Source organism: Pelmatolapia mariae, linkage group LG1 (genome assembly GCF_036321145.2).
Source record: "Pelmatolapia mariae isolate MD_Pm_ZW linkage group LG1, Pm_UMD_F_2, whole genome shotgun sequence".
NCBI classification, from domain to species: Eukaryota; Metazoa; Chordata; class Actinopteri; order Cichliformes; family Cichlidae; genus Pelmatolapia; species Pelmatolapia mariae.
Genome location: NC_086227.1, coordinates 26,213,385 through 26,238,959, shown reverse-complemented (window position 1 = coordinate 26,238,959; position 25,575 = coordinate 26,213,385). Strand labels below are relative to the sequence as shown.

General features: G+C 40.3%; 1 protein-coding gene across 1 annotated transcript; it reads left to right on the top strand.

The window, feature by feature from the left end:
• Positions 1 to 338: 338 nt before the first annotated feature.
• fam120b (family with sequence similarity 120 member B) lies at positions 339 to 22,242 on the top strand. Its single transcript, XM_063477326.1, has 15 exons — positions 339 to 428; positions 719 to 841; positions 3,784 to 3,974; positions 4,148 to 4,281; positions 4,378 to 4,500; positions 4,604 to 4,795; positions 6,036 to 6,300; positions 6,388 to 6,571; positions 7,566 to 7,667; positions 8,080 to 8,252; positions 9,908 to 10,000; positions 14,724 to 14,930; positions 15,121 to 15,268; positions 20,230 to 20,512; positions 20,586 to 22,242. Exons 2-15 carry the CDS (start codon positions 721 to 723, stop codon positions 20,614 to 20,616), a joined length of 2,247 nt encoding a protein of 748 aa, XP_063333396.1. The 5' UTR covers positions 339 to 428; positions 719 to 720; the 3' UTR covers positions 20,617 to 22,242.
• Positions 22,243 to 25,575: the final 3,333 nt, after the last annotated feature.

Here is a 25,575-nt window from a genome sequence, read left to right as displayed (position 1 = left end):
ATATGTCCGCTTCTTTTATTCCTGCTCTGGTCACACAATGGAGTGGAAGGTACCGGGGGCGCTTTGTGTGGAGAAGGTAGACCTAATGGCTTTCAGCAAAAGACTGCCCACTCTCCAGGAGAGCAATTAGCCCTCCTCTGATCCTGTCCTGGAGTGAAGTCTTACGAGCCCACACAAACACAAAGGCTCATTCTCATTCATGACATTCAGGATATTCGCTAGTAAGAAGCGCCGTGCCACGTTTTTATTTTTTTTGTCTCTGCACACTCTTTGTTTTAATGAATGCGCGGTGGTCTCCATGCGCCGAGCACGTGCGTTTTGTTTTGTAACGTGATGACGCCACGCGTAGATTATAGGAAGTAGTTTGAATTTACACGAAGTAAACACAGCAGGGACAAATGCTGCTCAGTGTCCAGCGACATTTCAAAGTGAGTTTTTTTTTCTTTCTTTTTTTGCCATGTGAAGCGATACTAGAGTAGTTGTAGTAGCATTTGCTGTGACGTATCATCCGTGATACGAGTTTGCTGGCAACGGCACGAAACGGGGCTAAAAGCGAAGCTAACAGTTAGCATTCGTGTCAGTTCTCAATAAAATCAACCCCCCACAGTGACGGTGTTACACCAAAACAGATCCACCCGATTAAAAGTTAAAGTACACGCTATTTGGAAAGACGTGAAATGCTTCCTCCCGTAGCTCCCTGTGTGTTTCTGCTCAATAGGAATGGGCGTGAAGGGTCTACAGTACTTCATTGACCGCTGCTGTCCAGAAGCCTGTGTGACAGTGAACCTGAGAGAGATGGCCAGACAGCAGCAGGCCTCCACAACCGCACCTCACACCAGCAGTTGAGTTTATTTCTGTGTGCAGCCAGTGTGACAGTGGCTCTGTGTCATTCATGAAATGGTAATATTAGTAGACCCCCCAGAAGCTCCAGCTTTCTCCACTGGTGTGCATGATTATGTAAAGTAATGTCAGGAAACAGCTTTTCAGCTCTCAGCTTTTCAGATGTGTGTACAATATTTGGTTTTATTAACCTGTTAAAGCAGTGGTTCTCTATTTAAGGGTGTTATTTTTTTTTTGGAGTAGAGCAAAGGTGGAAGATCCAAACACAGACTTCAGAGACAGACTTGAAAAGAAAAAAAATAACCCTTTATTATGGCTGATAAAGTCCAAAAGCAGAGGAAAAACAGAGTCCTGACATCCAGGCAACCAAATTAAAAATGACAAGGGACCAGCGAAACGCACACAAAGACAGCAGTAGGACACAACATAATTTAACTGAAATACAAGGGGTATAAATACAGACAGAACAAACTGTGGGATAACAAGGAGATTGGAAACAGGTGGGTAACAAGAAACAGGTTAAACGTATCAATGAGACAGCGAAAGTAAAACCAAATATAAGACACATTGGACAAGAGACAACCAAAAACAAACCAACCCAAAACTGGAATAACATAATAATAATGAGCCTATAATAAGCCATAATCACCCTAACTCAGAGATGGAGACTTAACAAATCCAGGAAGACACCAGGAAATCCAGGCTAGTTAAAAACACAAGTGGGCCATGGATGACCAAACTCCCATACTGCGAAGCAGTACTAGTACTACAAAGGGGAATCACTTCTTACCTAGGTAGATCACCGTGGTAACTTATACTGCATACCTAACTTGCTCTGGAGCAAGTCTCAGAATAGAGATCGAGGGGTATAAAAATACTACTTACTACTGACCAGTCAGTTCCCTGCAAAATAGTGCCACCATTCTTGGAAGATCCCTTGGTCTTCTGTTATATAATTCCACCATTGTGTCTGCTCTTATATTTGAGTCAATTTAAAGGAGATGTTTATCCAAATGATCAAAGCCAATGGCAGCTGCAAGGAAAACTGTAACTAAAAACTGACTAAGGACTGAAACACCAACAAGACAGTGATTGAGGAAAAAAGTCATAATAACTTTAATTATTAAAATGAGCCAACTTGCTCCAACATTGCTGGCTTGGAAATGTTCCTATGATTATATATAGAGAGATTTTCTTTTAGCTTTTGGCTGAAGGAAATAGTTTGTTCTGGCTTTTGCCTAATCGTCAGTTTTTAATATTCTTAATGTTTAAAAAAAGCAAAATAAAACATCTATTTAAAAAACTAACAAAAATCTGTGGCTTGTAAACGAGACAGAGAGAACACTACAACAACATAGGTGGTGGACAGGTGCGTGCAGTTTAATGAAAGTACTGCTTCAGCAATGCTCCACCAATGCACAAGTAAATACTGTTTACACCTGTTCAGTCTTTATTTCAGGGTGTGACATGGTAGTAACAATAGTTATTATCATGCTTGTACTTACAGATGTATTTGAAAATGTGTAGTAAAAATTATGGCCTACTGACAGAAAAAATATTTAGCTTAATTTGAAGTACATGTTTTCCTAACAGTAATTGTAATAGTATAGTATTAGTTGTGATATTTTTGGCTGTTTTCTGGTGGTAGTCATATGTACACCTTTGCTTACTAGTCATAACAACAGACCTAAACAAAGGCCATGCAATGCTAGGAGTTTAAAAGGTAGCACTTTTCTTTAAACCCATACTTAGTATATGCTATGCCTTTAAGCATGTTTATTCGGTGGATTGTAACCAGTGTTGGGTAAGTTACTTTAAAAAAAGTAATTAATTACTAATTACTAATTACTTAGTCAATATTGTATTTAAAATACTTATCTAATTACTGTGTCAGAAAAGTAACTTAATTACTAAATAAGTAATTAAACTAAATACTTCTTAAAATCCCTATAAATCTTGAGTGGACAAACAATAGAAATTAAACTCTTTAAATAATAAATAATTTTTTTTAAAGACGGAGACTCTACAGTAGGCAGCGGTAGCATCTCTTCCACAATGTAGCCTGCAATCATTTTTTAAGCTCACCTTCAGACGCTTTCTGTGCTGCTGAAGTAAAATCAAGTTTTGCCTGCTTAGCAGGAGTTGCCGCGGTGTTATCCATGGATGATGAACAAGGATCACTCAGAAGTGTTCGTCTATGCTCTGGTGTCAGGCGCTTCAGTAGATTACTCGTGCTATTAACAGCAGCCGATAGTTTTTTCTCCCCAGGACATAGCTTACATATTACTGTAATATTCTTGTCTGCTTGTTTCAGAAAAGTGAAGAGACGGGAATATGTCTATTTCATAAAACAGCCACACGCTTCAGCCGAGTCCGACATCTTCCGCTTTAGAATATGACTATTCAGCAAACTGGCGCGAAATGACGTGCAGCTGCACTACAGCGATGTTAAAGCGGCAGAGTTTACTTCTACGTTTAGAAGATAAATGAGTGAAATTAAATAATGATATTCAGCGAGTTTAATTATTTTACAATGTAATGCAAGTACATTGTAAGTAACTGTAATTAAAATACCTAAAAATGAACAGTAATTAGTTACTCTACTTTTTCAGTGGAAAAGTAATTTAATTACAGTAACGCGTTACTTAGTAACACATTACACCCAACACTGATTGTAACACAGTACAATGTAGTTGGTGGAAGCTAAAACGGTGCTTTTAATGGCATCTCTAAAACTTACAGAACAGGACTTGTTCATGTTCCTTTGAAAATATATTATGACTTTTATATGCTTCTACTTTATTTTCCCATATTGGTTTACTGTACTACTATGTGGATACCCACATCAGCAAGAGCCAAGGCAGACAGTACACAACGGTGATCATTGTCTGGGTTATCATGCAGGTCTGCTGTATGTTACATTTTGATTTCACTTACTTGCAGACCCCACACTTGTTGTGGATGGTATGGCCTGCTTGCGCCACTGGTATTCATGTAAGGACTGGGCATGTGGGGGCCAGTGGAGGGAGTACTTGGATATCCTAAAGAGATGGGTTGAGGCATTTACGTCTGCAGGCATCCGACTGGTCTTTTTCTTTGATGGAGTAGTGGAGGAGCAGAAGAGGCAAGAGTGGGTGAGAAAATAACCTTTATAAATAACACCTTGGCAGGTTTCTACATACCTCAAATTGTCAGTGGTACAAGGGGTAGCTAAGTCACAAAATTTGCTTCAAAAACATCATAAAATTTTTTTATATTGGTCTCTTATTTTTGCGTGAGTACAAAAAACCTTGGTTCTGGTCTACAGGTGAAGAGGAGACGCAGAGTGAACGGGGAGATTTCAAAGATATTTCGTCACATAAAAGAGCATGGAGATCAGCCGGGTAGAGAGCTTTTTTGTCTGCCCTCAGGTTTGGCGACATTCACACCCTTTGCTCTCAGGTCTGTTTGCAAGACAGGACAGAATATATGCACCATAATTATAAAGCCAGTAATTCTAGTTCTTACACATTTTTTTTTTTTTTTTTTTTTTTACAGGTCATTAGGTCAGGAAGTGTTTTGCTCAGTGCGGGAGGCAGACTATGAGATTGCCAGCTATGCTCGCCAACATGGCAGCGTGGGTATTCTGGGAGAGGATTCAGACTTCATCATATATGACAGGTTTGTAAAATTAATCTCATAATTGCAGATTAACTTAATTTTATTGACAAATGTGGTCAAACTGTCTGATTGGAACATTTTGTTTTAACCCTTATCTCTAAAGTGCCCCTTATTTGTCTGTGGCAAAGCTGCGGATAAACAGCCTCACCACTGTCATGTACGACCGACAGAGGCTCTGCCAAACCATTGGACTGGCTGTTACCCAGCTACCACTGCTGGCCTGTCTCCTGGGTAATGATGTGGTGTCAGAGGAGAAGATGCGTGATGTCAGGAACAATGCGATGGCAGCTTACAGGTGCATATCTGCATCCGTATTGAATAGAATTAATAGAACATTGGATTTTACAGTCTTATTTACTATTAAATCAAAGCTATATTTGTTGCTGGCTACATTTAGTTACATAATATACCCTTTTTATGTTAAAGAGTTCCTTGACTTCATTCTCTAAGCTTTTCTTTGACAGATTTTTTTTCAGTGTCTGTTTAAAAAATACACACTTATTAAAAATAATAAGAAGTGTGAAACCTGTGGACTTTGAGATCATAAGCATGTTCAAGTTTCCAACACCTCAGCCCTGCACTGAAATGCAAGTTCAGCCCACGCAGGTTATCTTTTCCTTATCTTGCTTCACTTACCCTAACATCAGCAATCAGGCTAAAGTGACACATGAAAGTGGTAATCCCAAGGTTTCTTAACCTATCTTTGAGCATGTTCACGTGAAAGGGATGGACTTAGCTCCCCTCTAATGTATAAGCCTAGAGGGAGCAGAGTGACTGATTGTACAAAGGATAAAAATATAATTGATAAAAATATTAAGAGCAACAGAGCTTCAGTAAAAAAAAAAAAAACGTGCTCTAAAAATGTATGTGGGCTTTATGTACTATGGTCAGGGAAACTGGAAGAGTTACTATTAATAAAGTCTGGTCTGTTCGAGGCCAGGAAGGAAAGCCGGAAAAATGCAGTCTGTGTGAATGAATGCACTTATCAGTATCACAGCACTATCATTAACACACGGCTCAGCAACTCTGGCAGATTTCGGTTGGATGATGCAAGTAGAAGAGCAAATATGAAAACAGAATGCATGCATAGACTTACTTTACATTCATATTTGATGTTCGGCACACAGTTATGAACAGTTGTCCAAAATTGATCTAAAATTTCATCCAGCCAACTGTGAAATAAAAAAAGGAATAACATGTGGGAAGACCGTGAGTGGTGATGCTATTTTCAACAGAACTGGTTGTTCAGTATTTCATATCTGTTGATCCCTTACTGTCAGCTTAACATGCTTTAAAGCAGGTTAGGTCTGCTGCATTAAGTTACCATGGTGAACCACCTTGGTAACCCTAGAGATGTGACGTTAAACCTGAAGTTACCTCAATAAGCCCAAATCCTTCTTTATTATACAGAGCTCAGATCAACATGCGGTACCAACCCATCACTCTTTATTTTTGTCTGCAAAGAAAAACACTCATCTTGTTTGCGTTTGTCAATGAGCCAACATAGTTAAAATTCTTCATTTTATTGTTCCCAGGAAAAACAGTCCCGCACCACATTATGGTGCTCCGCAGGGGCAGGTGGTGCTAGCAGTGTCCCAGCTTGTGAGCTCTCTGTGGAGTACAGAGGACGAGGAAACTGAACTGGTCCCACAGTCTCTGAATCTCTCGGCTCCTCGTAGAGAGCTACTGAAGAAAGGCGTTTGCTTATACACACTACCTGGACAGAAACGTCCCGAGCTGTGTGAAATCTCCTCACTTCCCTCTGCTTTTGAAAAATATGTTAGTCCAGAAATTCTAAAGGTATGTTATAGTCATATATGTGATTTTGTTCTTTAGAACTCCCTGCAGACTGGAATAAATGTTCCTTTACTGTGTGGTTTTCCACAGGCATGTAGAGAGAAGCATGCAGCAGCAGAGGGTTTCATGGTTTACACTGTCTTGTGTGTGGGTGTCACTGAGTGTAGCAACACTCTGGAGGATGAGGAGGACACCGAGTTAGTGCCTCAGGCCCTCGTCTACAAGCCCTGCAGACAACTCATCTATGGTCTCCTCCTTCTGCTTGGTCACAGTGGTAAAACAGTTAATACATAAGACAATGAGGACAGAAGCATACACGAATGAAAAAAGTCAACAAGAAATGCCAAAAACTACAGTTTTTCTAGTGGTGACTTGAGTCTGACTCCAACAGCAATTTAATCCCTATAGACTCCAGTGTTAAAATACCCAGAAAAAACAACATATTATTATCCTATTAGAACTATGCAATGAGTTATTTATTTATTATAACCATTTGGATTTCGCTTAAAAGGTTACAGGGATGCTCACTTTGGCTAAGAGGCGTGTTAATAGCCAGTAGGTGTCTATCAGGTCTTACTTTCCCAACTCACCAAGCTGGAACTTTCCATTCATATTTGTGCCTTTGGTCTTTTTTTTGGATCAATTAAATGTAATTATCTAATAAATATGGCCTGCTCAGTAATACAGAAGTCCAACTTTTATTTTGAAGGCAAACTGCCTTTGTTTCGTGGTTAGTTTGCAAGCATTTACAGTCGGCAATTTCAGCATCCACCACTGTTGACGTCTTCCATGCAAACTGTGGGCAAGTGCAGCAATCTGCTAGTGTCTAAAGCAATCAAAAGGAGGTTTTTGGTGCAGCACCCTTTTTGTAACGGATTTCACCTGCCAGTCAGGATATACACTTTTCCTGTGTTACCGATTGGTTTCTAAGTCTGTATTGTTGAGGTCTCATTTAACATTAATCAGCAGACATCTGGGTCTGAGTGATTTCACAGTGGCTTTGTCTGTCTTCATATATAGTCTGTGGTAGATAACAATAATAATAATAATAATGATGATGGATTGCATAGGGATGCATGTAGATTGGCAACATTAAAAATATATCTTCAGTGGAGAGGCAAAGGGATTACGAACCGTGCAGACACACACATGTCAGTGGAGTTTGTGCCGTTAGTTTTTATGTAAAGTGAGGAGAATGATGATGTTCTTTGCAGGAAATCGAGTAAATCTAATCCAACCATAACCCTGACAATGTTGTGCTTTTTCAGGAAGGATTGTGGACCCTCCAGCAATCAGGGAATGGTTTGTCTTCCCCAGAAACCCTTTGAAGGAACCTGATATAGTCCACCCTCTCCCAGTCAGCCTGCCATGTACTGTACCTGCTGTTTTTCATATACTTATCTCTGTATCTTTGGACACAAAATAAAACGCGATTTCAGTACAGTTACATCACCAATACAAGATTTTATTTGATTTATTTTTTTAATCCCTGAGATGATAAAACGACGAATATGTCCATGATTCTTGGTTTATGCACTATAGGACTAAATTGCTCCCAAATAAGCAGCAACCAAATGAGTCCTGTGGTTATAAATGATTGTTTCCTGGGAATTATGTTTTCTCTGTAATTAAAATCATTGTAGACTAACCCCGAGGCACCAGCGGCTTTAAGACTCACGTTGAAAAGCTGGCTCTGGTTATGTTTAACACATGAAAGAGATATTGTGCCATATTTTTCCATCTAAAATCCATAGTATTTTTCTCTTTTGCTCGAATCTGTAGGTGATCAACCCAGTCTGGACTTGTTATGGTTTAGCACAGGTCCTGACGTGGCTGCTCTTCGCCTGACAGCCTTCCTCACAATTTTTGGCTGTCCTGAGTTTTCGGAGCTGCATGGAGTTATTGAAGACTCTCTCCTGGCTGCTCTCTGCCTGGTCACATATTTAGTCCTACAGGTAGTGTAGATGCGTTTATCTGGTAGCGATCAGAGAATGAAAATAGTTAATTAAGTTAATAAAAGTTATTTAAAGAGAAAAAAAGCAGGAATATTTGTATGATTCTCTGGGAAAAGGATGTGATTTAATTATTAATGAATCAATAGCAAATGCAACTTATTTTTATTTGTAAATAGGAAAAAATCAAGGTGCTTTTTGTTTGTTACAAATGTTTTACAGTCTTCTCTGGTGTCATGTTGATCGATTCTGCCCCAAAAAACATAAAAATAATATTAACAGCTGTACTTTACAAATGATTGCATCTGCAGCATGATTGGTCTTTCCTCTTTTGGTTGTTATTGGTCAGGGCGCATGTTTGGCTTGGGCTCCGGTTAAGCTGTTAGATGAAAGGGGATGATATCTACAGCTGGCGGTTCATGTAAACAAAGAAATGAAAGACCAAATATGTTTGATGACAGTTTAACGTACGAGTCAGCTTTTGATTTGGGATTTACATCTATAACACGTACACAACAATTATTCTGCTCTTTTGTCACCGTGTGATGTAAAGTCAAACATCGCTTGTTGATGGCTTGACGGTAACCATTATCATCCACTGGGGGCCCAGATTAGACACAGACACCGGCCTTTGTAACTTCAGCTCTTACGTCAACAAGTCCTGATAACCATCCAAGGGCTTTGAATAACTCAGGAGACAATTCTCAAACCACCTCAGAACTCGTATTACTGTATTTTGATTGTAAATCTAAGAGTGTATCAATCTGAGCTGCTTTTGATCCTGTTGTAATGCCCTGTGATCACTAATTCGTATGTGAAAGAAGCCGAGATTTGTGCTTTTGGTTTGGGTATTTTGCATTGACGTCTTCTGACTGAGCTTTAACACAACATTGGATCGCGTGACAGGATAACCGTGTGTGCGTCATGTTATAGAAGCGAAACATAAATTATACCTTTTATTAACTCTTTTTCAGAGACACTTGAATCACTTATTAATGGGTTTCTAACAAAGATACATTTATAAAGAAAAGGTCGGATGTCTTGTTTTTGTGTAACATGTTATTTGTTGTCTTAAAAGTATGCTTTGAGTACTGCTTTCTTTTTTCTTTTCTAATACATTTAACACACGCCAACTGAAAAACACCAAAATTTCGGTCATAGATTTAGTCTTATTTAGATAGTAGTAACTGTTTCCTCATGTTTGTCCCATCTTGGAGAGACAGAGCTGAATGCTTTGGTACTAAAATCGACAGGCAGCCTTTCAGACTGGTTTTCAGTCAGGCGCTGGCTGGCTGGCAGCGATTTAAATGAATGAAGGCCCTGACAGACAGGACAGTAGCTTGTTAGAAGGAGGCTAGACGAGCAGATGATTAAAGATGAGCAGACAGCATGACAGACAATAGTAGCTGTTGTCTGATCACTGCAGCATTCACATTCCCCTCTCACTCTTCTATTTAAATAACTTCAGGGTTTGTTTGTTTTGTACACACAACTGGGCAGCCTTGTCTCTGTAGCCGCCATTGTTTCTTTTTGTGTTGACTTGTTGCACAGCGAGCAGACAAAACAAACTGACCCACAAAGAAGACACACTGGGATGTGATTGAACTGGCTAACCATGTATTTTCCTTTGTGTGTTTGGTTTGTGCGCATGTTTTCAGGTACAAACTTTATCTCTAGAAGACGTGGATTCCTACCTGAGTCAAGCTGTGTGTCTGAGACTGAAATCCTCTCAGGAGCTTCAACAGATCGAGGTCTGTCACAAACGCATTTAGATCATTTGCAAAAGATGCCTTTGATATTTTATAGTTGTTTTCAGATTTTCACCCCCACGTTTTTTTAACGGTGAAGCCAAACATTGTGTATCCCGCTGCAAGAAGACAATGTTCGCTGACGTTTACAGTAAACAAAGTCCTCTTGTGGTAAACACAGCTCTGAAAATGTTTCCATTAATAGAAAGTGAAGAGAAAGTGGAGAGAAAACATAAATAAGCTGCTGATTGACGGTCTTTCCAAGAAAGCATACAACAACCTTGAAAAAATAAGCAGTTATGATAAACTGCAGGGTGTTTTTGTTGTTGGAAATAGAAATTTTGAACCTTATTTTTTAAAATCCGGTCGTCAGGAATGTCTTAAAAGCACACATACACTGGTGGATATTTATTCTTTTTTGCATTTCTGTGCAATTAAATTTATATAAAATGTTTATACTTGCTTAGCTAACAATTTAATTGTCCAGGATTTTTAAAGTTTACTTTCATTGTTTAGTTTTGAAACTATAAAAGCCACTCAGTTTGGGCAGCTTTATTTTTTTGCATTTTAATTGGAAGGTTTGCAGAGTAGATGGAGGAAATGCATGAAAAGAGGTCCACAACATAGCACAGAGGACATTGTGGTTAGGTAGTATGAACCTGACCCACAAAGGTCACACCAGAAACACTTTCATTTTTAAAATCCTCTCCCTGATTCTCTTAAGATCAAAACTTGGTTTTCAAAGACTAGCATCCCCAAAGCAGCATCATTATGCAGAAATTTAAGAAAACTGAACCTATTATTGCTAATTTCCAGCTCCTTATTCTCCACAGCACTGGAGTCAAAATAATCCATGCCTGTCTTGGACTAGGCCTGGGTTCAGCCCCTGTGTCTGAAGTACATATAAGAATATCCCCTCTCTTTGACATCATACAGAGCCAAAGCATTCAGAGCAGTGTGAAGTGTGAGGTTTTAGCGCACAGGGATTATTTGTACACACACTCACATCATCGTTTGAAACTTTAGGCATGTTTAAGTCCAGCATCCACCATTGAAATTTTATAAATACACTATATGGATAAAAGTAATGGGCCACTTACACATTACACCTACAGGAGCTTTATGGCATCCCATTCTAAATCCATAGGCATCAGTATGAAGTTTATCCCAGTATGAAGTTTATCCAATTTGCAACTCTTACATCTTCCGCTCTTTTGGAAAGGCTTGAGGACAGGATTCTGTGTGGCCTAGTCATGTCTTCATGAACCTTGCTTGTCCACCGTCCATCAAACTTTATACCGGGCGCAGTGCAGTCAGACAGGTAATGTTCTCCTGGCATTCACCAAACTCAGATTAGTCTGTCAGATAAAAGAAGATGCCAGATAAAAACGTGTGATTTGTCACTCCACAGAACACATTTCCACTGTTCTAGAGTCCAGTAGCTGAGTGCTGTAAACCACTCCATCCTATGCTTGGTATTGTGCTTGGAGATATAAGGCTTGCATGCAGCTGGAAACCCATGCCATGAAGCTCCTGCTGCACAGTTGTTGTGCTGATGTTAATGCAAGATGACAGACGGTCAGACACAAGAATGATAAATCACTCTGTTCGAGGGCATTTATTGTTTGACTCTTCTTGTCAAATTTATTGTTTAAAGAGTTTTCTTATTGTTTATTAGAAATATCCACCATTGTAACAATGAGTACATGGCATACTGCACAGGAAAAGCAAAATAGTTTAAATTTGAGATGATTAAGAACGATACATCGTGGGGCTTGTGAGTTCTCGCAGATGCGAGCGTCTGAGAGTCAGCTGTGCATTTCCATTCTCTGGGAAAACAACCGTTGTGTTTGCTGCCTCTTTGTAGCCCCATTTATTTTTACTGCTTAATTACCATACTTATGTCTAGTAATTTGTATTTGTGCTGCTCATCTGTTTTCTACACAATAATTAGGGCTGGGCGTTGATTTGAATATGTCGTATGGGAGAGGTTCAGAGCTGCAGGAGGGGTTTTAACTGAGTGACTAGTGTACGGATTAAATATGCACATAAACACACACAGACAAATTGTTATTGATGTGCGTATGGTATTCATTTTTGCAAGTTCATATCTGTGTGTGTGTGTGTTTGCACAGTTTACAGACAGCTACAGATTCACATGCATCACACATCAGAGCAGGAAGTAAAAATCACAAAGATTTTCTTTATTAAAAGATTAATTTATGAGAGAGAAGTGTCTGTTTGTGAAAAAGTGTCATGCAGTGTGTGTGTGTAGGAGAGAGGGGCTGTGGGTCATAGGTTTTTGGATGCGTTGGTTGTGTTGCAACATTCCTCCCCATGAGACAGTGATTTTGGCGTGTGTGTGTTTGTGTGTGCGACAGAGAGAGTAAGCTGGCGACAGTCGCCTGTCTGTCCTGGCTGACGCTCACCACATGGAGCTATTTACACCATGCACACTCCGCCCCACTGGACACACACATTTCTGTCTTTGTCTCTCTGTCTTTTGTGTGTGTGTGTGTGTTCTCACGTTCTTATCCTTTTTGCACTCGACCACTCTTTCTCTCTCCCTGTATCTCTTTTCTGTCTTTGTGTCTGTGTGTGCCTTCAGGCTTGTGTGTCTGTCCAGTGTTTCATTGTTTTCAGAAGGTGAAGCTGTGTTTGACTGGAAGCAGGTGGCAGGCAGGGATGAGTGTATGTGTGTGTCTGTGTACACGTAATCACTGTTATCAGTGCTATCTGAGGGACAGGTGAGAGCAGACACACAGAACATCTGCCTGCTGTTACAATCAGCTTGTGCTCCACTGCTTCATCCTCCTCTTATTCTTTATTCTTCTCCCGCAGTTTGTTTTTGTTCTCTCAGTTACACAAAACAGCTGTAAGATATATTATAATTTTGCCTGATTTTTTTTTATTTACTCAGGAGAATCTTATCTTTATTAGGGCATTTACAGCACCGTGCAAAAGTCTTGAGTGCCTCATTTATTTATGTTTTGCTTCCAAGGAGACAGACTTTCTAGAATTTTTATTAAGTGGTGTTACAAAGTTTCCCTTTGGACATTGGCTGCTTTTTCTTTAATCTTCAGTCCAGCCCTCTGGCTGTTTCCAGAGGAATGGCTTTTATTTTGTTTTCAATCACCTACGAATGATTCAAGCATAAGAAGTCGTGCAACTCAAAGGATGAACCAATGTGTCTACACACAGAAGACAACTGACCAAAAAAACAATTTTTAATAGTATCTTTAGGCACTTGGATACCAACAGCCTGTCATAAAAACATAATTTATTCCAGTTTGTTATGGTTTTTTTTTTTTAAATAACACATAACAGTTTGACAGTCATAAAAATCATCAATAAGCTGATTCCCAAAGAGCTGCTAACAGAAAAGTTGGCATATCTGAGCCTGATGTGCAAAAAAATTGAGGAAACCAAACAAGTGGAATGCAAAAGAAATTGCTGCAGTATCGTAAATGACCTGAAGGTCATGCCTTTAAGAAAAATTTAGCAAATACCTGAGAGGTGCATTTGGCTCTTCAGCTGATCCATCTAGTGTCTACTGAAGGATCACCAGAAATGACTTGATGCATGCTTGGTGGAGCATGCAACTTCCAGATGAACTGAATCAGATTTCTCGGATTTCATCACAAATGGTCTCAGTGGAAGTGTGGCTGTCAAGAAGCAATTCTTAAGGAAGGGAAGCAGGAAAGAAAGGCTGGGGCATGCCCGGCGTTTAAACATTATTGATGCAGTGTGGGCTCATCCTGACAGAAAAGGGCAGCCAAAATCCAAAAAAGGAGCTTTGAATGTCCTTCATAAAGCCCAGAGACCTGGCTGCACCTATTTCCCAATTTTCTAGCTAAATATAAAGAAATGAGGGATGGGTGAAGACTTTTGAAAAGTAAATGGGGAGATTTACTCTTGTTTGCTGCAGTATAAGAGCAGGTTCACTCTGAGATATCTTTCCTGTTTTCATTTTACTTTGTTCATCCTCATCATTCAAAATGTCCTCAAGCATAGTTATATCCAGGAAAAAAATGTATTTATGGTCTTAGTTTAAAAGCCAATTTGAGTCCAACTAAGCAAAGAAGTTTCACCATCGCATGCAGCCAACAAATAGGAAGATATACAGAGATGCTTCACTGTCATCTGGCAGTGAGCACGAGGAAACCAAGTGAAGTAACAGTGAAGTGGGTGGCCTGAGGAGTATTTTAATTTTCTGATTTATGAGTCAGTGCAGAGCAGATATATTTGTGCAAATTGGGGTTGGGAGACAACAATGTTCAGGAATTTGTTGCGGGCGGTGACGCTAAACACATTGAAGGAACAGATGGCTCTGTACAGCAGGACTTTTAAATCCGCTGCAGTTTAGAAAAAGACACTAATGCAACAATCAGTGCTGCAGTTGATCTCAGTTTATATTTATCTATTGATGTTAGCATCACTTGACAGTCAAAGAGCGATTAAATGCTCTTAAATACTAGACAGGTGATTTTTGCATTCAAAAAGGGAAATAATCAACAGCAAACAAGTCTCTCTTTGTGCTGAAAAAAAAATCTTCTCCTACATGTGGTAAGCTCAAACTCAACCCACTGGCAGGATTGTAAAGAGTTGTGTTTGTGTCATCGGTATCTATAAGGTGACTGACAATGGCCTGTAGCAAAATATTTGATTTTACTGTAAAGAAGTTACACAGTCTAAATATACAACCAAATGATTTTTTTGTTTTCAGCTGCCTTTGTTTTCGAGTCGTGCGGTGCAGTTGGGATCTCTGTACGTCCGAGGGCTGAGCCACCTGCTGGGTGCTAACTGTGCCAGCGGCTGCCCGCTGCCCAGCGCTGCTCTAATGCCCTGGCACAGCTTCGATGGACGGCTGTTCCACTCAAAGTACCTGCTGGCACACAGCGGCACAGAGAAAACTGAGCTGCTGGACCACGATGTGAGTGGAGCTGGGACAAGAAAAATGGGGCATTTATGAATGTGTCAAGACTTCAGAGGGAGAAAGAAGTGACTTCTTATTCCAGCTAGTCTGGTTTTGCTTCTGTTTATTAATTCAAACGAATGTCTTTGGTAGTGATAAGTAACTTAATCTGTGGGTGTGTAATCTTATGTTTGTCTCTTTCTCCCAGTCGTCCATCCTGTCTCTGTTCCTCCAGTTAAGGGAGAAACTTACAGAAACTTGCAACAAGAGAGGCAGAGTCCTGCAGTCCAGACCCAACGCACCACAGTCACGTCCTAAAACCACAACACAATCCGGATACAGAGACAGACACTCAGGTGAGACACACACACTTGATACCTGCTTTTAGCTGATTATCTCTGTACATGTGAATACTGGCTTGTCACTTAAAGTTTCCATCAACTCTTTCTCTTCTTTAGGACCTTTTGGTACAAAGTTTCCCTGTAAACATGTTGCTTAATTTGTCTGAAGCATAAAAAATGATATGAATATGTATTCTGCATGTTCAGATGATGACGGTTTAAGTTGCTTTGTCTCTTTTTGTGCTGGTCTATGGTATTAATATTTCTTAACACTTTAGCTTTATTTGTCAGCTTTCCAAACACTTAGTCTGCTCTGAAAGCGATAATTGAAGAGTTAAAATCAAACGGAAATGCGCACTTGGCCTTGTTCTGTGCTCTTATATCACAGCAGAATACAAACTGTAGAACGTACACTGATGTTGGTAGCGCTGGCTCACAGAACAGCTGATGTGGTGTGCACATTTAAACGCGAGATCCAGAAAGTCGTTCCAAAATATTTATTATGACAATGATGATTTAGTAGATTTAACAGATAAATGCATGCATGATTTTCTCAACACATTCAAATAAGAACAAAAAAAATTACAATTAAGGACCAAACCAAGTCACAGTGCTTTCATGCTACTGAAAGGACTGAATAGATTAGAATATCAACTTACGTCACTAATGCATCCACCATCATAGGATTTCTATTTATTGAAAGTTAATACAGAGCTCTGGTGTAACTACTATACATTTAAGTCAGGAAATATCTATTTACATTGCATGGCAATCAGATTTAATGTTAAACAGTCTTCTTAACTTACAGGTTCTTTGTTCTCAGGCTTTTGGTTAGGAGGTTAAAGACCTACCAGGCCAAAGGGTGTGCTGGTGTAGAGAAGTTGATTTTAACACAAATGGAGCTTACTGTGCCTTTCCTTGTTTGTGCATCACACGTGGGCTTCTACTGTCAACATACGCATAAGTAATGCCCCTGGACTGACAGCTCATTATAAAAGAGAGCAGATATCCTCAATATGATCATCTCATCTCTGGATGTGAGCACAAAAGCACTTTTACAGCACCAATCAGAAGAGAGTTAGGTTAAAGGTAGAAGCGCTAAAGTGGTTTCAGGGAGAGCTGAGAAGCTACGCTGAGATACAGTACAACATAATTTAAGGCTGTTTAAATTGCTTCTCTAGACAGTCCTGGGATAGAAATGTGGGGAAATAAATTATTGTAATAAGTTGTCGACTTTTTTTGCCCGTACCATTCACTTTGTGTGTGTTGTTTTCGTGCTGTATAATTTTGCTCCCATTTGATCCACGACTCTTTGGAAAAAGATGTTTGATCTAAAGACCATCCTAAATGAGGATCAGAAAGAGAAAACCCTTCTGACTGAATATTACAGTGTTTCTGGTGTGCTCTGGTAACCTCGTGGTTCAGACGCATACCATATAACCATAATGTCCTCTGTGCTATGCTGGGGACCTTTGTTGCACATCAGACCAATTTTCTTTTCATGTGTTTCCCGTATCTGCATCTACTCTGGAAACAAAACAAAAAAGAAAAGAAAAGAAAGAAGCCTCAAAAAGAGATGCCACGATGTCTCTATTATTTTTTACGCTTCAGTTGTTTTTATATTTTAAGCTAATCACTGTCCAAAAGTATCGAGTGCTGAAGAGGCCCCTAGTGATCCGATGGGTGCAATCTGTCTGCGAGCTCACATGAAAAACTAATAAAAAATCCTCCTGGAGCTGAACAGAGAAGCATCATTTTAATCTGACAGTTGATCTGCGGTTGTAGTTCTTTGGGGCCCTCATGGAACCACATTACCCAGAGGGCCATGCTGTAATGAGCTCCATGTGTGCTGCGGCCTCATCACATACCGCCGTGCTCATTTGCACGCACACACACACACACACGCTTGGATCCGAGACTTGCTTTGTCAGTGCACTAGTAATAGTGGGTTTCTGTTTATAGGCTGGGAGAGCTCTATTTTAAGACTCACAACAACTGATTACAGACTCCTCTCGTCTGTCTCTCCCCTCTTTCTGCTCCCCTTCCCCTCGGTTGTTCCCCTCTGTTTTACTTTTTCTATTCATCATCTTAACTTCTATCAGTGGGGTAGTTTTCTTCCAGCTTCCAGACTCTTCAAAACCCTTTGCTGTTTCTTGAACCTTTTTACACGCCTCCTGTTTTGTCATGAAGGAGCATTAAGGCATCTTTATATGACGGTCTTGACTGCAGTGTGCAGGCTGTAGGCCAACTTCACCTCTTGCCTGGAGTTTGCAGACCCCATCACAAAAGGCGACTTAGCGGGAGCTTATGAAATGTGAACCCGCAGTTTCTCTTCAACCCTGTGACTTATAAACCTTTTGCGACCGTTGCGCTGCATGCCATGTTGGCGCAGATCCTCCAGTTTGCGCCGAACTGTCTGCTTTCTGCCCAAGTCAACCCTTGTGGGTCTCATGAGGATGTTTCTGGTTTTATAGATGGAAGGCTATACACTCTTTATACCTCAGTGTTTCATTTCTGCCAGACACAGACACCGATCATTACTACAGAGCTGTGGGGAAATGAGTGTGAGTGTGTGTGTGTGTCTGTGAGCCGCAGAGAGAGTATGCATGTGCGTGAGAGTAGCGGTGGCGCTATGTGGTATCGTTGAGGACCCGGGTTTGGTTTTTGTTTGAATCAGGCCTGATGTTTAGTCTCCTCAGCAAATATCTCCTCAGCCCGCCTGCCCTCGCAATTACACTCCGGCAGTGAATCCAGTGTAGCTCCTCTTCCACGTCTCTCCAGCTTATATCTGTTCAAAAAGACAAGATGTAATTGTAAACAACCTTATTTTCATGCATTCTTATCAGAGCTGCACATATTTGCAATAAAATATTTACCCTAACCTCTAATGTTTCCCTTCTTTAGTTCCTCCTTTTTTCTGCAAGACATAAAACACCTTTAAAAAGATTGTGGTCCTTGTGGCCTCGCTGACGCATTACTCTCGTGCTCATGGCATGTGTTACATACTCTTTTTCTGCACCTTCACATTCAGGCACTGGATGGATGTGAAGATGGCGGTCTGATTTAGCCAAATGCGCCGCTCCCGTTTGGTAAACTCTAAAGTTGGACTTGATGTTTTATTTTGAGCACTTTGTAATTGGCATAAAACGTTCCACATCTGTCAGAGTTTCTTAAGTGTAAGGCAAGTCCCAGGCTTCTGTGAATCCAACAATAGATTTTAATGGCAGCTGAACACACCCAGAGAAACTGTTCCTGCCAGCAGATCAATTTCATAATCAATCGTGCAGCAATAAAAAGCTGCTTTGGGGATGTTTTGTTATTTGTAAGGAAAGCTGTATAAACTCTCAGTGCGATGAAAGTATTCTGTCCTATCATAATTCGGCTGTCGACACAGTTAATGCAAACTTGATGATTGTGTGCGTCCTGTCTGAAATTTTTAACTTTTGCTGTTTTGTGGGCTGTTGTCACATAATTGTGGGAAGACTTGAAAGGCAAGATGGATATCTGTGTATGTTTGAGAGAGGACGAGACGAATGTTGATACCGTTTGAACTGATTAACATTTAAGATAAGATAAGATAAGATAACCTTTATTAGTCCCACACGTGGGAAATTTACAAGACTGCTGATTTCAAGCATTAGTCAAAGTTATTATCATTTACTGGTTTCAGTAAAGTCCTATCACAGACTCTAAATAAACTCTTATTAAAACACAGAATGTATATAAAAGATCGTCGTCTCTGGATCTGAAAAAAAAAAAAGCCGTTCCCAAGGAGCTCCTCCTCTCAGTCTAATTGTATAGAAGTCTACAAGTAAATGGCCCTCCTCCTCATGACACTTTCCTCATGAGTTTATGGTCTCAATAAACTCTTTTAAAGTATTTTTAGTACAACATGATGTTTCTTTTGTGGTCCCATTTATTTATTTGTTTTATTTGAGAGTTTTTTTCTCTTTTATGTGATAGAACAGTGGAGATTAGACAGGAAAACTGGGAGAGGGGGAAGACATGCAGTCAGACTCAAACCCTTTTGGCTGCTTTCAGCCTTGCGGTACATGCTCACCTGCTCCACCAGGTGAGTTAAGCTGGTGCCCAAATTGTCATCCTAATTTAAATAAATGTCAGGTGGCAGGCGCAGACTGGACGTCACTTTGACGGTGGCGTAAGGATAATTGTGGTCTGCTTTCAATTTGGCACAGATAGCCTTAGGATACCTGGAGAACTTGGGCTTGTCTTGTAATCTGGATAACTTTCATTCCAGGCTCAGTTGAGTTGCTTTATATCTGCCAGTATCAAAGAGAACCATGTTATTAAAAATGAAGTATCATGCTAATGTAGCTCATATAATATTCTAATAAAAATATTTTTTGTACATCTTTTGTACAGTCATGGAGTCATAAAGACTCTCTGGACCTTTCTCCACTCTTATTTTAAGCTCTTATTCATTTGCTAAAAACACACAACTTACTGATTTCTAAACTATTTTCTACACTAGACTTCCAGTCACATCGTTTAAGTGATTGCTTTAATCATATAGAGACAATCTGATATGGTGATTGCCCCCCAAAACACATAGGGTTAGCCTGAGTGACCTATGGTGGAGTCAGATTTCCAGCCTGCTACCATATGAGAAAGTAAGACATCAGCAGCTGAAATGTGTACCTCAGTGCTTCAAAAGAGTACATCATGTCACTGTGGGCTCATCCATTTTTTGGATACAGTCTGTGAATTTTAAAATGAGGTAAACAGCAACTGTTCTCAAATTTGTCAAAACAACATAAAAGGTGATAAAATGCCAGGGTTTTGTTAATGCCTTCCAGTGACCAAGAATCATTCGAAGCAATTTAATGAATTAATATCTCGCACATTCAAAGGTGTTAAACCTCCAAATCTCTGGACTGAATGTGTCTAAAACCTGTTTGCTGCATTTTTGGATGTTACAGAAGCACGGTGTACGGAGATTTGTGTCTTACCCTCAGGTTGGGCTCCCAGTGGTGGTACGTGTTGGAGGGAAAGAGAGGAGACGACGGGTGGCCATTGGCGTGGACGGGGACGGAGAGGGCGAGAGGAAGAAACAGAAGCTCGAAGAGAATATGAAAACACAGACGGGCCATGGGCGAGAGGAGGACACAGAGAAGGAGGTCGTCATTTTCACTCATTTTATCCTGACGACCACGATCGAGGAAATCAGAACACAAGACGCCCTCCGAAGCCCAGAGGTCGAGCGTATAACAACAGAGGGAAATACCAGCTAGCTCCGAGGTAGCAGCAGAATATGGCACAAAAATGTCAGTTTACAGTTTCCTCTTCTCTAACTCATCTCCTCTCCTCTCAGATGGCCGCAACCTCCAGCTCCAGGAACGTAACTCGACAAGGATTAGAGGGGAGGACTTTGGCAGTTAAGAGGATGGGAAAGACACGGTGAAAGAAGAGGAGGAATCTAATTTCTCTGAACAAACTGCTTAGTGAATGAGCTGTCAGGAGTATTTGTCCAAAGGATGCAGGAGGTAAATGAAAGGGGATTTAGAGAGGGAGGAATGAAGAGGTTTGGAATGTGTCTGACGTTTCATTTGTCAGTTTCATCCGTCACCAGCCTCCGCTTAATCTCAGGAAAACCTGTTTTACTATTACACAAAATGAACAGCATGAAGCCATCAAACAAGCAGTAAATGAGACGCTTCCATCTTACATCTGAGAGGTGGATTAACAGGTAACCCTTGAGGCTGTTTTCATGTCTTATCTCAAACAATAAAAAGGCGAAGATCTTAAAAGCTGTTTGTGTACAGTGCCTTAATCCTTTCAAAGGAATGGGATTAACTAGAGAAACAGTAATACTGGTATCAAATATCAAATGAGATGGGACATCAGTGGCACACGGCTTCATACAGTTCAGTAATGGGATACCATAGGTGAGGTGTGAGAAACAAAGCGAGGCCACTGGAGTGGCTGTTTTTAAGACACGTACTGCTGTTGGTTTGCTCTAATGGTTATTAATGGAGAAATATGGAAAACTCTTGGAGAAGCTTTCAGAAAGTGGGTTGTAGCAAAGCAAAGGTCTTGACAGTCGTGTGATTCTTTAATCAGATTTAAATTTCTCTTAATGCCAGCACGGTTTTCCAGTTTTAGACCTTGTGTATGTAGGATTTAACAAATGACCTGTGAACATGAACATGCAATTTGTTCTAAAGATCTCAGGGCTGCTGGTGCTCCTCTGAGACATCACTGCACTGTGGTGAAGCTGACCTCTCAGGGCTTATTTGCACCACTTAGAAACAGCTTAAAGTATTTTCCCACTCAGTGAGAATACCATCATCAGTACTGAGTGTGTGCAGATCAAATTGCTGTTGCATCTGTGTGTGTGTGTGTGTCTGTGTGTGTGAAGTTGTTGAGGAATGTATAGTCAGCTTGCCCACCTTCCTGTAGGACCATAATTGTTGTAAAACCCAGCAGAGAGGAAAAGGATGCAGAGAAAGTTCCCCAGGCCTGAGTGCTCTCATTCCTGTGTGTGTGCATTCATGTGCTCATAAGCAGATCATAAAAGAAGCGTGATGTTACTCAGTAAATGGAAACAAATAGAAGGAAATCGAAGTATAGATACACAAGCTCAATCCATTTCGTATTCAGATTACTACTGTGAACAGTGTGTTTTAAGGAAACCGACTGACGGTAATAAAGGTGCGATAAATTGTGCTACCTTGTTTTAAAGCCTATGGGACATATGGGTCAAAGATTATGTGTACATACACAAGAAACCTTAGTCAAGATTTCAAAACCTTTGGGTCTTGCATGTGGGCTAGATCGGAGATGTCAAACACAAGGCCCGGGAGCCAGAACTGGCCCAGCACAGAGATCAATCTGGACTGAACAATATAAATCTTGTGAATTTAACTTTATTTTAGTAGGTTTTACATCTTTTCCTCCCTCATGGCCAACTTTCACTACACCAAAGAAATTAAGTAATAGATAAACAATTAAATGACAGAACAAAACCTTTTCTTTTTTTACTATCTACCATGGAAATGTATGTTTTTTTTGCAATGTGTTCCAAGTGGGAAAAAAAAGCTATTTTCTGTGAATTAAAAACTTTCAGCTTTATAATTGCAGAACAGTCTGGGCAATGAGCTACTAGAAATAATGCTATTAATGTAATTTCACACATTCATTTCTTACAATTTTAGCCCAACTAGTCAGACTGATTTCTTTCTTTAATACAGCTCAGTTTCTTTATCAGAAAGAAAAACTGAGATATAAAGTATAAATTGCACTTCTTTATTTTAAGATATCTCTGGAGATAAATCTGTAGTTAAACGTCCTTGCATTGATGGAGGGAGTTTCATTGGTGCAACTCATTTAAAATCAAAGTGGGCTTCGTGTGTTCCACAATGTAAAACGAGTTTGGCATCCCTGGAGTTAAACTAAGACAACAGAAAAGAAAGAAGTTGAAGAGGATTATGTATGAACCAAATCCTTCTTGGCCTGAAAATAAATTTGTGCCTTCATGCATTTACAGTGCTGTGATTTCTATTTTTTATTTTTGCATATTTTTCAAACTTAAGTGTCTCATATTCATCCATCCATTTTCTTCTTCTTCTTTAATGTTAGACAAAGACAACCCAAGTAAATGCAAAATGCAGTTTTTAAAATTATGATTTTATTTATTAAGGCAAAAAAAGCTATTCGAAATTTCCCTCCTTGTTAAATCATGAATTAACTGTGATTAATCACATGTTAATGAGTTTAATTTCACGCTCAGGCCTGATTACTGACAGACCTGATGAATCAAGAAATGACTTAAATAAAGCTGAACCTGTCTGACAAAGTGAAATAGGAAAAGATCTTATAAAGCAACACATGCCATGATCTAAACAAATGGCTGAGAAACAAAGTTGCTGCCATCTATCAGTCTGGACAGGTTTGCAAAACCATTCTTAAGGTTTTGGGACTCAGTGAGAGCCATTATATTGTTACAACCTTCTCAGGAGTGTCTAGCATACCAAAGTTGCTTCAAGAGTGCATTGATGACTTATGCCGGACGTCACAACAGAACCCAGAACAACTGCTGAAGAACTGCAGGCCTCACTTTCCTCAGTTAGGGTTAGAGTTCATGATTCAACGATTAGAAAAAGACCGGGAAACATTGGCATCCATGGGAAAACCGCTGCTGACCAAAAAGGACATAAAGGAAATGAAAATATTTGGTGGCGTTATGTTGGGGTATGCAGCATCACATTCTGGACTTAAATCCAGTTGGGATGCTTTGGCATGACCTGAAACAGGCCGTTTTAGCGTGGCTGAATTAAAACAACTCCTGAAAGACTAGTGGGCCAAAATTCCTCCACTGTTATTTTCATATGGTCACAAACTGATGCTGTAAGACAACACAGATAGATTTAATCAGGGAGCTGGCAGGTTCAGTGTTTTCTGATCTGACTGCATCAGATGTTTGCTGTCTCCATTCAGAGCTGCATGTGCGAAAACAGGTTTTGTGGAAAGCTATGAAGCTGTGCAGAGCTATGTTACTGATTTAAAACTGTTTCATCCAGTTGTGTATTCGTGGATTATGATCGGAACATAAACATGACTTGGGAGTCTTTTCATGGTTTTGATGTGGCACTATCCTGTGTTTAAAAGATAATCGTGTGATCTAGTTTTTGAGTTTTGATGGGTCAAAGGGGCAGGGTAGAGGTACCGATCAATGGCCAGTGTTCGTTGCAGTCATACCAAACCGGGTGTGACTGCACCATCCGCTCCCTGTCTTTCGTCTCAGGCCAGTGGCAGCAGAAGAAACAACAAAGCGTGTGGGTGTTTTGGGGTTAGTAGCTGCGGTGAGTTGAGTGGGTGTGGGTGTGTGTGTTAGGAGGAGGCCAAGGGTGGGGCACGCAGCATGCATGCATAACTCGGATCCAGTCACCCCTTCTAGATAATAACAATAACAGGAGGAGGGATGTTTTCTCTGGTGAAGAGGAAGTGAGGAATGGAAGGTTAAAGAGAGAGGAAGAGGGGAAGAAAAAATGGCAGAGGGCTATGGAGAAGTTTAAAGGAGGAGTAAACACTGAGAAAGATGAGAAGCGAAGGAAACGCGGCAGGGTAATGGGGTGATGGCGAGGTGGAGGACTAAGAATAGATAAAACAACAGAAAAACAGGATGAGGGGAAAAGGAGAGGAAGGGGGAAAACACAAGCAGTGTGAGCAGTGCTAGTCTTCCCTGAACCGAAGGAAACCCTGTTGGCTGCCCGACAGAACTGCTTCCTGTTTGTGTGTGTGTGTGTATGTGAGTGTGTGTGGTAGAGGTCTGGGCGTGGTCCTTCCAGTAGCAGTGAGACAAATAGACAGTCAAACCTCCTTTTTTGAGGCCTCCTCCCTCAGATTGGCTCAGGCCTCTTTCCTCTCTGGTGGCGTTCATTCTACGGGCTGTCTGCTTTTTTTGTGTCGCACACTTTCTCTCTTATCTAAACTTTCTGAGGCTTTCTACCCACTACAGTCATCAAACCAGCCGCCCGCATATGCAGCCCAGTTGGACAAAGAAGGGTTTTGATTTAAACCCTTGTGGCATTCATATGTGGCCACAGTTGCCTGGACCTAAATGGATCTTATGGGGATCACAAAACCACCTCAACATAAACAGAGAGCTCGAAGGCTTCAATTATGTGGATGGTACACTCGGCCATAGGCAGGTGTAACAAGGTAATACTCTTCAGTGTGTAGGATAAAACCAATTGATTGTTATCTCTATTTTTGTCAACGTTTGCACAGGTCCATGCTAATAAAATGCAAAATAAATGCTTCAGTTACAACATAAAGTTGACATTTTTCAGCGTAAAGGTCATCTTTAACATGTTACACACTCCAGCAACAACTGCTGTGTCATGGCATGAAATTAATAAATCATCAGTGTTATTGATGATTTACTAGTTTCATTTGTGATTATGCAGCTCTCAGATGCCAGCATTGTTCTGTCTCCACACTACAGCCCATGCATGTGTTAAACTGCAGGCTAGCGGGCCAAATCTAGCCCTTCCCAAGTTTTAATCTGATTCGTATCCCATTTTGGGTTCTCAATAAATTTTTGTAGCTGTGTTCTACTGAGCAACACACACCCCGTGCAAATGGCAGACTAACTAATGCAGCAAAAAGGAAAGTGGAGGTTCAAGGCTGTCAGTTTAAAGGGAGAGAGGAGCCTGTGAGTAGCCAATGCCTTTAATGAGAGTAAAAAGGTCCATGCATCCATTTTTAGGCGCATGAAACTTGCTCAGCTAAGACTTGTGCAAATATGTAGAATATTTTTTTACATTTGTTTTTATTTAGGCTTCTGAAGCAAGTTGTTG

Bases quoted from the DNA above. Each gene is read 5' to 3' on its own strand.
- fam120b (XM_063477326.1), top strand. From the start codon at position 721: ATGGGCGTGAAGGGTCTACAGTACTTCATTGACCGCTGCTGTCCAGAA. The intron at 4,282-4,377 runs GTCTGTTTGCAA...TTTTTTTTACAG, and splicing joins TTCACACCCTTTGCTCTCAG to GTCATTAGGTCAGGAAGTGT. The intron at 20,513-20,585 runs GTAGCAGCAGAA...CTCTCCTCTCAG, and splicing joins AAATACCAGCTAGCTCCGAG to ATGGCCGCAACCTCCAGCTC.